Source organism: Telopea speciosissima, chromosome 3 (assembly GCF_018873765.1).
Source record: "Telopea speciosissima isolate NSW1024214 ecotype Mountain lineage chromosome 3, Tspe_v1, whole genome shotgun sequence".
NCBI classification, from domain to species: domain Eukaryota; kingdom Viridiplantae; phylum Streptophyta; class Magnoliopsida; order Proteales; family Proteaceae; genus Telopea; species Telopea speciosissima.
Window position 1 is genome coordinate 62588659 of NC_057918.1, and position 12090 is coordinate 62600748.

Consider the following 12090-nt stretch of genomic DNA (forward strand, 5'->3'; position numbering starts at 1 on the left):
AAGGAAAGTTCTACATGACTGTTGTCCGACCAACTATGATGTATAGGGTGGAGTGTTGGGCAATTAAGAAGTGTCATATAGCGAAGCTAGGTGTTGTAGAAATGAGGATGTTAAGATGGATGTGCGACAAAACTAGGAAGGATAAAGTGAGGAACGAACGTATTAGATCTGATGTGGGAGTTGCCCCATCAATGACAAGCTTAAAAAATGTCTTCTGAGGTGGTATGACAATGTTCAATGAATGCCTAGGGACGCACCGGTAAGGAGGAGTGATTTGATCCCAATTAAAGGAGCTAAAAGAGCCCGGGGTAGGCCTAAAATGACTATAGGAGAGGTTGTGAAGAATGACATGCATAGCCTGGGCCTTCTGCCAAGTATGATCTCAAATAGATCTTATTGGAGAGCAAGGATCCACGTTGTCGACACCATGTAGCTGAGATTTTCCTAATTTTCTGTGCTATCCTCTTTTCACTCACTTCCATTTTCCATTTCTCACTTCTATTATATCTTTTCTTCATTTTTATTCTTCAGCCCTCTTACTTTCATCCTCTTAGTGAGGACCACAGTTTTCCCTACTTTGTTTTGAAAGGATCCTTGCAGTCGACCCCATTTAGTTGGGATAGGGCTTAAGTTGTTGTTGTTGTATTATTCTGGAATGGATAAATGGGTTTTATTCTTATTTTAGGCCATCGAATTTGATATATGTGGTGCTTGCTTCCTAGGTCTACAAATTTCGCTGATCATTTTGTTTTGGTTAAATCATTGAGAAATAGGGAAGAACATTAAAAAAAAAAAATCTTATTTCCCCTTTTATACCTAATAAAATTTTGATGATATTTCAAGGTTTAACCGATTAATACAAAGTGTTTTCCCTGGTACTTAATATTAAGAGCATTGTGTGCAAAAAGTAATATTTTTTTTTTGAGAATTTAAAAAATAGGTACTTATTTAAAAATTGGGTTTTCCTTTTTCCATAATTCAATGTGAAAAAATGTAAGATGACCATGATATTTCATGGTTAAGCATTGTATTGTCATTTTAATTAATGATGAGAGAATTTTCTAATATATTGATTTTTAAATTTAAGAAAAAAATTGTTTATATATGATGTGGACAATTATCTCCACTCAATAGACATCTAACACGTGGCACCATGCACAAAGTCGCAGTTGAATTACACACGTGACCAACGAGAACTCTCCCCAAACAGAAACAAATCAACAAGATTGGCTTCCATGGTTGACACCTTATCACTTTCCTATTATGTCTCGTGTGCATATTCATAATATCGCAAAGATATGGGAAAGTCCCCCAAATCAGAGATTCCTACCCTATCAGGACTCTTGCCAATTCAGAGTTACTTGATCATCAAGGGAACTGGACGATTAAAACCTATAAATACAATAGCAAGGGCAAGAGGTAAAGGCTCCCAATCTAAATACTTAATTACTCTTTTGTTTCTCAATACTTTAATTCTGAATGCTGACTTGATCGACGGAGAGTCCCCCCAGAGGCCAGCTCCACCCCTTACTCTCTGATTTTTAGGTACCAGGATTATTGGTGAAGAAGAAGACAATTTTTGCTGTAAACATTTGGCGTCTTCTGTGGAAAATGAAGAGTATCCCTCATGAAGATCCACCATGGTGAATACCAGAACCACTACTCAGCTAGTCACTGAGGATAACTGGCCACAACCTAATCCCATCCCAAAGATTGTTCAAGATCAGATCCAGCAAAGCCATGAATCCCGAAGCCACAACTAGCAGGACAACCCTTCGGCGGATCCATAAGCCTATGTCACCATAGCACAGTTTATTGCGTTACAATTATAGATACAAACATAGATGCAATCAGTTGTCGACACTGTTCTGCCTCCTCCACCTCCAGTACAAGTCATGATGAGAACCAGGTCTCCCTCTCTAGATAGTGAAAACCACAGTAACTCTAGTGATGAGCGAAGGCTAAGGTTATACCATCCACCAACCAGAAGGCGGAGTCCTAGATGACAAAGGGTGAACAATCCCTGAACAAGAGAGTACATGAGTTGCATGACTAGATGCAGGACGTCTTAAAGAACCATGCAACCGGTCATAACTTCGCTTTTACCATAGATACAACCTTCATTAATGAAATCAAGGTAGAGCATTTGCCAAGAGGGTTCAAGATGCCAACCTTAGACCAGTACGATGGAACCTTGGATCCAGAAGATCATCTGTAGAGTTTTAAACCAGTGATGTTCTTCCAAGGAGCATCAGACATCATTATGTGCTGAGCATTTCCATCTACTTTGAAGGGAGCAACAAGGATTTGGTTTGCTCGTCTGAAACCAAATTCCATCTCCAGTTTCATTAAGCTCAGCAAAGCCTTCGTGGCTCATTTTAGAAGCAACAAAGTTTATAGAAAAATCGCTTCCAACCTCATGGCGATCAGGCAGCGTCTGGACGAGACTCTCAGGGCTTTCCTTACGCCTTTCAACAAGGAAGTCCTAGAAGTAAGGGATTTAGATCCTATGGTGAAATTCTAAGCCCTGCACAGTGGCATCAGGGATGTCGAGTTAAGGAGATCCCTGGCGAAAAAGAAGAGCTCTGACATGTATGATCTCATCTCTCGTTGTGAAAATTATATCAATATTGAGGAGGTGATGGCAGTAGATTAAGAGCAAGAGAGAAGCCCAAGAAGAAATCTGATTGGGAAGAAAGAAACAGAAGAACTGGTACGAAAAGGAAGAGAGCTGACAAAGCGCCGAGTTTAAAAAGGAGTCCCTCGCTGATAAAGCAGACATATACCCCCTCACTCATAATAGAGCTCATGTCCTTAACTAGATTAAGGATAAAGACTATGTGAACTGGTCCAGGAAGATGCATGCTCCAACTGAGGAATGTGACAAACGCAAGTACTGAAAATTCCATAAAGACCATGATACTTACAACCGTGGGCAGATGAAGTAGGAAATAGAGAGGCTGATACAGTGCGGCCACTGGGAAGGTATGTGAAAGGAAGCAATGATAGACCAAGGCAGAAAGGTTGAGCAGCCGGCCAGAAGGAGAAGGAGCAATCCCCCAAAAGAACTATTAGAAGGGAAGAACCGCATACCTAGCGAAAAAGCGTGATCCACATGCAGCCAATGCACCTATAAGAGAAATAATCACCATTTGGGGTGGGCCAGAAGAAGGAGTCTTTCAATTTAAGGAAGGCATATGCACAAAGAATCTACCAAGCTGATGCCAGATATTAGCAACCCCTCGAGCACAAGATCACTTTCTCTAAGGAATATATGGAGGGAATTAAAATGCCTCAAGATGATGTTGTGGTCATCAATCTAATGATTACCCACTTCATCGTGCAGAAAACCTTGGTGGATAATGGCAACTCAGTTGACATTCTATATTTTGAAGCATTTGAGAATTGGGATTGAGCAACAACATGTTGAAGAGGATTGACTCCCCCTATACGGGCTCTCTGGGGCACCCGTGCACATAGAAGGATCCATAGAACTCCCAATCATAGCTAGAAAAACTCCTTCAATCCATTGTCATGCTAAATTTTATGATGATAAAGGCTAATTCCACCTACAATGGGATACTGGGCCGTCCAGGACTCAACACTCTGCAAGCTATAGTCTCCACATTGGACCTAAAGAACAAGTTCCCCACTGAAGGAGTAGAAGTATGCGTAGGAAATCAGACAACATCACGACGCTGTTATAAAACCTACCTCTGTGGAAGAGGAAAAGCACCAATGGCAGTGCCAATACTGGTGGATCTTAGAGATGACACTGAGCAGACGAGAGGAAAACCTGTAGGTGACCTGGAAGTTATGAAAAAGTTCTTAGAGATGCTAAAAGAACCGTGCAGATCGGTGCAAGGCTGAAAGGTGCTCAACGCAAAAAAATTGTCTAGTTCCTGAGGGCCGATGTTAATATATTTGCATGGTTGGCTGTAGACATGCCTAAGATAGATAGGACCGTGGTCTAGCATAAACTAAGTGTGAACTTTGCTTGTTTGAGTTAAAATAATACCGCAAGCGTACGGGTCAGTCGTAGCTACGGGTCGAACACGAGGAGATATACGCCACTCTATATAACTAACTTTAAAGTAATGCAAAGTGAACCAAATTAAAGTGTTAAATTAAACTAATTAAACTAATAAAAAATCATGCATTCTAACTCATAAGCATCTAACAAAATTAAGGGAATAAATTAGCATCCTAACACATGAGCATCTAACCTATCAAACTAACGCATATTGAAAGGAATAAAAATGTAGCCACACATAATAATCACATAAAAAGAAATAAGGGAATAAAAGTGCATCCACAAACCACAACCATATAAAATTAAAATAAAAGAAATAAGGGAGGAAGAAGAAGAAGATAGAGAGAGATAAAGGAGATGGAGAATGAGATTGACAGTTTAGATAGTAAAACCTGGATGTGCTTGCATGAATGTAATTGAAAAGCTTGAATACTTGCATAAACTTACCATGACCTCCTCTTCTAAATCTTCAAGTCTTGTCATCAACTTAAGAACTTAGACTAGAAGGCTTAAAGCCTAAACTAGAATTAAGAAATTACAACCCAATTGAAGACTTAAATTGAAATTAAAGCATAAACTAAACCTATTATAACCATTAACTAAAAATCATAAAAGCAAACTAGAACTTAGAAAAGTCAAAAATCACAAATTAGAAGGAGAAGAAGAGAAAAAATTTCACTAAGTGAATGAGCTAAAAATTACACTAAAAATTGAATTAAAATTGAACTAGAAACTAACTAAAAACTGAACTAAAAAAACTAATTTCTTACAACCCAGAGGGCAAGGGGTATTTATAGGGGGGAGAGAGGAGAAGAGAGAAGAGGGAAGTGTAGGAGAAATATTCTCTAAGAAAAGAGAATATTCTCTTCTCCTTCCTCCTTTACAATGCCTTGAATCCTAAGAAAAAAGGAAAAAAAATAGAAAGAAGAAGAAGAGAATATTGTTTACATAGACCTTCTATTTCTAGAAAAATAAACTTCCAATTCTAACAAGTGCTTCCTTTTCTTTGTAGATGTCTTCTCCAATCAATAAAATCAAAGCATCTTTGATTTTTCAACTTTCCATAAGTGAGAGAATATCTTTCAAAATAAATCTATCCCAAATAAAATTTCAGAAGTGCCCTTGAGAAGTTGGAGGATAGAGAGAGTAAGGGTGATGACTAGGATTCCTTCAAGAATAAATAAAATACCCATTCTGTCCTTCAAAAAACGTGGAGCATGGAGTGCTATATAGGCCTCACCATTGTGTTGCTTGCAAAAAATCACCCAAAATAGACCCAAATTTCGTCCAATTTGGAGTTCGGGAGCCCAAGATATCTCAAGTTGAAGTTGGACTGTCCAGAGCCCTCCAAAAGGAATCTTTCGGGTACAGAAAATATAACTTTTGATTATTGCGTTAAGGCCCCTGGAATCCGAACTTTTGCTTCACTTTGTCCCCAGACAACTGTCAATAATTATAAATAAACCCCTACAGACCATTTTCGCGTTTCGTTACGAAAACGATCGTAACTTCTTCGTTTCAATTCGGAATCAATTCTGTTTGAACCGTTGCGAAGCTGACATGATGGGCTATGCATCCAAGCCATTAACACCTCTAAACAGCTTAAAAACATTTCCTTGGCATCATATCCTCCATTTTCATAAGAATTCACCTAAAACCTGAAAAGCACAAGAAAGCACCGAGTAACTCTGTCCAATGTGGTAAAATGTATGCTTTATGCCCTAAGATTTCACACATAAATGTGCTCATCATTGCTCATAAACCAATCACCCAGAAGAAGCACACATTCACACTACGAAGGTAGCAGAAGATCGAAGAGGAGGTAAACATGCTGCTTGAAGCTGGATTTATTGAAGAAGTTATATACTCGGAGTGGCTTTGCAATGTTGTAATGATGCCCAAGCCTAATGGCAAGTGGCAAATGTGCATCAATTTTACTGATTTGAATAAAGCATGCCCTAAGGACTATTACCCTTTGCCTTGGATTGACCTGCTTATAAACGCTACAACAGGTCATGAATAATTAAGTTTTATGGATGCATACTCAGGATACAATCAAATAAAGATATATAAACCAGATGTGCCAAAAACAGCCTTTGTCACAGACAAAGATTTGTATAGTTACAAGGTTATGCCCTTTGGGCTGAAGAATGCTGGAGCCACCTACCAAAGGTTGGTCAATAAGCTCTTCAGGGAGCAGATAAGGAGAAATATGCAGGTCTATATGGATGACATGCTCGTCAAGAGCCTACAAGCTCAAAGTCACATAGCTGACCTTTAAGAGACTTTCTAGGTGCTAAAGAAGTACAAGACGAAATTGAACCCAACCAAGTGTGCCTTTGGAGTTACTTCAAGAAACTTTCTCGGTTTTATGGTGTCCAATTGTGGAATTGAAGCTAATCCAACCAATATCCAAGCCATACACGATATGGTCCCACTGAGGAACGTAAAAGAAGTCCAGGAGTTGACAGGATGAGTAGCTAGTTTTGGAAGATTCAAGTTTAAGAGACAAATGTTTACCGTTCTTCAAAGCTCTAAACAGTGCAAAGAACTTTGTGTGGACGGAGGCTTCTCAAATAGTTCTCCACCAGTTAAAGGCATACTTAGCTGATCCACTACTGCTTATTATGCAAAAATCTGAGGATGAATTACAAATTTACCTCATAATAACCCAAGTAGTAGTCATCATGGTGCTAGTGAAGGAAGATGGAAAGGTCTAGAAACCAATCTTCTATGTTAGTAAAGTGTTTTTGGATGTGAAGACCAAGTATCACAATATAGTACAGTTTGCTTATGCACTAGTCATAACTGCTCAGAAGCTCAGGCCATATTTTCAAGCCCATACCATCAACGTGATAACCAACCAACCCCTGAGGAAGATACTGCAGAAGTCTGACGTCTCTAGACGGTTTGTAAGTTGGTCAGTAGAGTTAAGTGAATTTGAAATTCATTATCAACCATGAACAACAATCAAAGCACAAGCGTTAGCAGACTGCGTGGTAAATGTATCCTATCAGAAGAGTTATTCAAGGAGAATGGTGAACCATCCTAGATATTGTTCGTGGATGAATCATCCACCGTACAAGATGTGGAGCATGACTTATCTTGATCAGTCCAAAAGGATTCATCATCCAATATGCACTAAGGTTTGAGTTCCAATCCTCCAACAACGAAGCAAAGTATGAAGCCCTTCTTGCAAGACTTAGTCTTGCCAAAGCCATGATGGTACAAAGATTGCTCATCCATAGTGATTACCAGCTCATGGTCAGGCAGGTGAAAGGAGAATATGAGGCCAAAGAACCTAAAATGATGAAGTATTTGAGCTAGGTACAGGAATTGCTAACACAATTCACATATTTTAAAATACAACAGGTACCACGAGCAGAGAACATATCAGCTGATGCACCATCAAGATTGGTAACATCAAACTTCTAAGACCTTGGAAAAATAGTATACGTAGACATCCTATCAGAGCCATACATAGAACGTACCGAGCAAGCAATGCAAATTGATCCTGAGCCATGTAGGATGAATCCTATATTAGCTTACTTCCAGGAAGGAACATTGCCACAGGACCAAGCATAAGCGAAGAAGATCAGAGTCCACTCAACTCGGTTCACCATCATTGGAGGAGTTTTATGCCAAAGAGCATTCACCATGCCGTACTTGAAATTTCTCCGACCAGCAGAGGCAGATTATGTTCTCAGAGAGGTGCACTCCGGGATTTATGAAAAATACTTGGGGGGTAGAGCATTGGCACATAAAAGTCTTGAGGAAAAGATATTTTTGGCCATACCTGAATAGGGATGCCATAGAGTTTGTAAAAAGATGCGAAAAGTACCAACGTTTTGCTCTAGTACCTCAGCAGCTAACTCCTTTAACTTTAATCTCTAGTCCCCTACCCTTTGCAACTTGGGGACAGACATTCTGGGGGCATTTCCTAAGGTTACTAGCAGAAGAAAGTTTGTGGTTGTAGTAGTAGACTATTTTACAAAATGGGTTGAAGCTGAATCCTTATCAACTATCACATGAGGATCTCTGGCGATGCATTCTTTTTGTTAAAAGGACATTCTCCACAAAGCTATCAACCAAATTCATTTCCAAATCAACTTTCTCCTAGCCCCATGATTTCCATATGGTGGAAGTTTTTTTTTTAAATTTAATATTCATCCTTGATTTAAAATTTTCTTTTGTCGTGTTTTAAATGCAGCAATCCCTGTCAGAGCTACTCTTTTGAAATGGATGCCAGTCGTGCCTTCATGTGTTTTATGTGGTTCTTAAGATGAATCATTTTGGCATCTTTTCTTATCATGTGATTGGGCTAAGCGTAATTGGACTTTTGGCCCTCTTTGATTGAGAACTGAGCATCTCTCTGCCCCCTCAATCATCCATCTATGTGCTTCTCTCCTTGGTTTGAAAGTCCTTGATAAACCATCTTTAAATTGGTTTTTTTCTGTTTTTATTTTAATATGTTATTTTATTTGGTTTGTAAGAAACAAAGTATTGTTCTGTTATGCTAAAGCAGACCCCATGTTGGTTATTCAAGATCTTGTGAGGTGGAAGTCTAATTTGAATATTTATCCCCCACATAAGAATCTATCTATGATGGATTCTACACAATCCACACACATTCCACACATTATATCTTTACCTACTAACAATAAAATGAAATTTCCTGGTTTAATTGGCGTAAGACGTTATGAACCAGACCTAATATAACCAGTTGGACTTATAAATTTTTTATAGATGGTCAGAATATATTAATAGTTGCATGTAGTTTCCAAACAATGGATGACAAGGAAGCAGAGCTTTTTGGACTTCTACAGGGATGGCAGAAAGCAAAGATGTTACATATCAAGATCAATGAAGTCTGGTTTTGTAGTAAAGAACATTATGATATATTTAATCTTTCATAATCTTTATGTCTTCCTTGGAACCTAGTCAATAGCTTTATAGCACTTATTGAAAAAACTGATAATTTTACTACTGTTAAGTTTAGATGGTGTAATGATAGAAGTACCTATACTTCTGTCTCTATGCAATCCATCTTTTTTTGTTTTAATATATTTCTCCTTTCCATTAAAAAAATAAATAAAATTCCTCCATTCTATGATATATAGATATGAGATACCCTAGAAACTCATTATTGACGATGAAAAATAATTTGACAACAGTATGGTATTTAGCTCTGTAAATCTTCAGTAGCACATCCAAGGACAAATGGCCTGACAGAAGCATCACGGTTACATGAACAAGAGCCCAAGTTCTGTGAGTTTCTAAGGTATCTCATATCTATATATGACATAATGGAGGAAATTCTTTTTTTTTTTTGATAGAAAAGAGAAATATTTTAAAACAAAAAAGATGTATTACATAGAGACAGAAGTATAGGTACTTCTATCATTACACCATCTAAACTTAATAGTAGTAAAATTATCAGTTTGATGATGCAAAATAATTTGACAACATAAAATTTAAGGAATTTTGCAAATAGTATGGGATTGAGCTTTGTAAATCTTCAGTAGCACATCCAAGGACAAATGGTCTGACAGAAGCATCACAATTGCATGAACAAGACCCCATGTTCTGAGCATGGGGGAGTCAAGAAGAAGAGAAGGAAATCCCTCTGGAGGGGACATAGCTCTAAATTAAGAGAAATTGAGCCAAATCTAAGGGCATGGTAATGATTGACGTAAAAGAAACTTCCTAATAAAGAGATGTCAATGACCCAAATCTAATCCTAGTAGATGCAACAGATCAAGTAAGGGCACATTCTCCCAAAAGGCGGCCACGTGGCGCAATCCCTGCATATAATACAAAATGATGCAACGAGGGAAGGAACACCTCATTCAAGACGCACTGATCACGTATGAAGAATATTCCCAAGGGTAGTTGAAGCAGTTAAGACTAGTCAAAGCTTTTAAATGCAAGCCTTGGAAAGACAACGTCTTAGACAAAGTTTCCCTATCACGCTTCTAACACCAAAGTTAGAAAGAACATTTGATATTGCACCTTTTCAAAACTTCTTATCATTAGATGTGGCTTCCCAAAGGATACTGACGCTTTGCGAGACTTGAGGCACGAGCGACGACTGTTGATGAAATGACAAGTCCTTTGAGATGCATTTCAGATGAACAATCGATTCTCACAACGAGCATCAGCTTTGTTACCATGGCTATGAGCAGAAATCCGCTGCTTTGTGTGGGTAACAAATTGACGTCTAAACATTAGCTTCTACCATCTCCGTGATGAACAACTATCCTATGCGCTTGCGGTTAACAATTATGCTTGGTATTTAAAGACAATCCTCCCTCAGCCCAGTTCTAGCCTAAGGGAGTGGGGGGCAAATGATGTGGACAATCCACCCAATAGACACCTGATACGTGGAACTATATACAAACCGTGATTGAATTACACATGTGATCCAATGAGAACTCTCCCCAAACAAAAAACAAATCAACAAGATTGGACTCCATAGTTGACACCTTATAACATTCCTGTTATGTCTAGCACACATCTGCAAAATATTGCAAAGAAAGTGGAAAGTCCCCCAAATTAGGGATTCCATCTCTATCATGACTCTTGTCAATTGAGAGTTATTTGACCATTAAGGGAACTAGACAATTAAAACCTATACATATAGTAGTAAGAGCAATAGGTAAAGGATCTCCCAATCTAAATACTTAATTATTCTTCTGTTTCCCATTACTTTAATTCTGAATACTGACTTGATTGTCGGAGACTCCCCCTAGAGGCCAGCTCCGCCCCCTTACACTCTGATTTTCAGGTACCAGGATCGCTTGTGAGGAAGAAACCATTTTCTGCCAGAAACAATATGATAATTATATTTTCCCAATTTTTCCAATTAAATGTGGAGGAATTATAGAATGACCATGACATTCCATGGTTAACTTGATTAAACAATCTATAGGCATATTGATTAATGTTGAGAGCATTGCATGCCTAAAATATTTATTTTTAATATTTTAAAGAAAAATAGGTTATTTAGGGTAAATTTATGTTTATATTTTATATAATTAAATGTTTTAAAAATAATAATGACCATGATATTTCATGTCATCTTGATTTAGCATAATGGCAATTTGATTAATAATGAGAGCATTGTGCAGTTATATTATCGAATTTTCATTTTTACCCCCCACACAACCATATTAATATATGTTTAATAATAGTATATCATTTAAATTTTATTTTATTTTATATTGATACATGCATTTTCTGATTTTTTTTAAAGAATTTATTTATCTTTTTAATAATTTTTCATTGATTTTTGGACATTTTATAGGCCGATTCACTTGGATCAATTGGAATTATTGTCTGACTCTGCCCACCGAATCGGAATCAGATTGTCCCAAATTGCTCCATGGCCCATATATCGGTCCAAATGAGCCCAAATCACGGTATGTAATTTCGAATGGAAGGCCCATATGCCAATGTGGGCTTACGTAGTAAAACGGCACGAAATAGGCCCAGTCCATGGACCCAATGAGAACCCTAACAAAGCACCTACATGAATGTGAAGCAATGACTCAATATAGACTGGAACTGGAAGAGCAAAGTAAGAGCAGACGAAAGAGATGGCCCGAAACGGTTCTGCAAACGATAGCATTCTTCACAGAAGAAAGGAAGACGTCGTTCGTTGTCTCTGCAAATACCTCCACTTGGATCCCGTAAGCATGGATTACTGCTATCTCTCTGAGAGTAACCCCCCCCACCGGTTGTAAATGTGTTATGTGGAGCAGTTTACTTGCCTGCAATGAATTCTTTAAATCCTTTATATTCAACCCTAGTTGGTTGGCAATCGGTAATAACTACTATTTGGCATTCTCTTCATGGTTTTACTTCAATTTTCTGGATTGGTGTTGCTTCAATTACAATGGTTGTGTGAGGAGGTGAACTAGATTAGCTGTGCCTGTTGGTTTTATAACTTTATTGACTGTAATACCTCATATAACTGTGAATGAAGGATGGGTTATGAGCATATCCGCAATTGCGTAGTTAGCAGTTTGACTCATTGGATGAATTCATATTTTAGT

At 38.1% G+C, this 12090-nt stretch overlaps 1 protein-coding gene across 1 annotated transcript in view; it reads left to right on the forward strand.

Annotated features, from left to right (window-relative positions):
* Nucleotides 1-11596: 11596 nt before the first annotated feature.
* LOC122656131 (aminoacyl tRNA synthase complex-interacting multifunctional protein 1) overlaps nt 11597-12090 on the forward strand; it is a 49534-nt gene continuing 49040 nt past the window's right edge. The window contains exon 1 of the mRNA XM_043850582.1: nt 11597-11724. Coding sequence (XP_043706517.1) covers nt 11632-11724 — 93 coding nt within the window. The 5' untranslated portion in view covers nt 11597-11631. The remainder of the gene's footprint in view (nt 11725-12090) is intronic.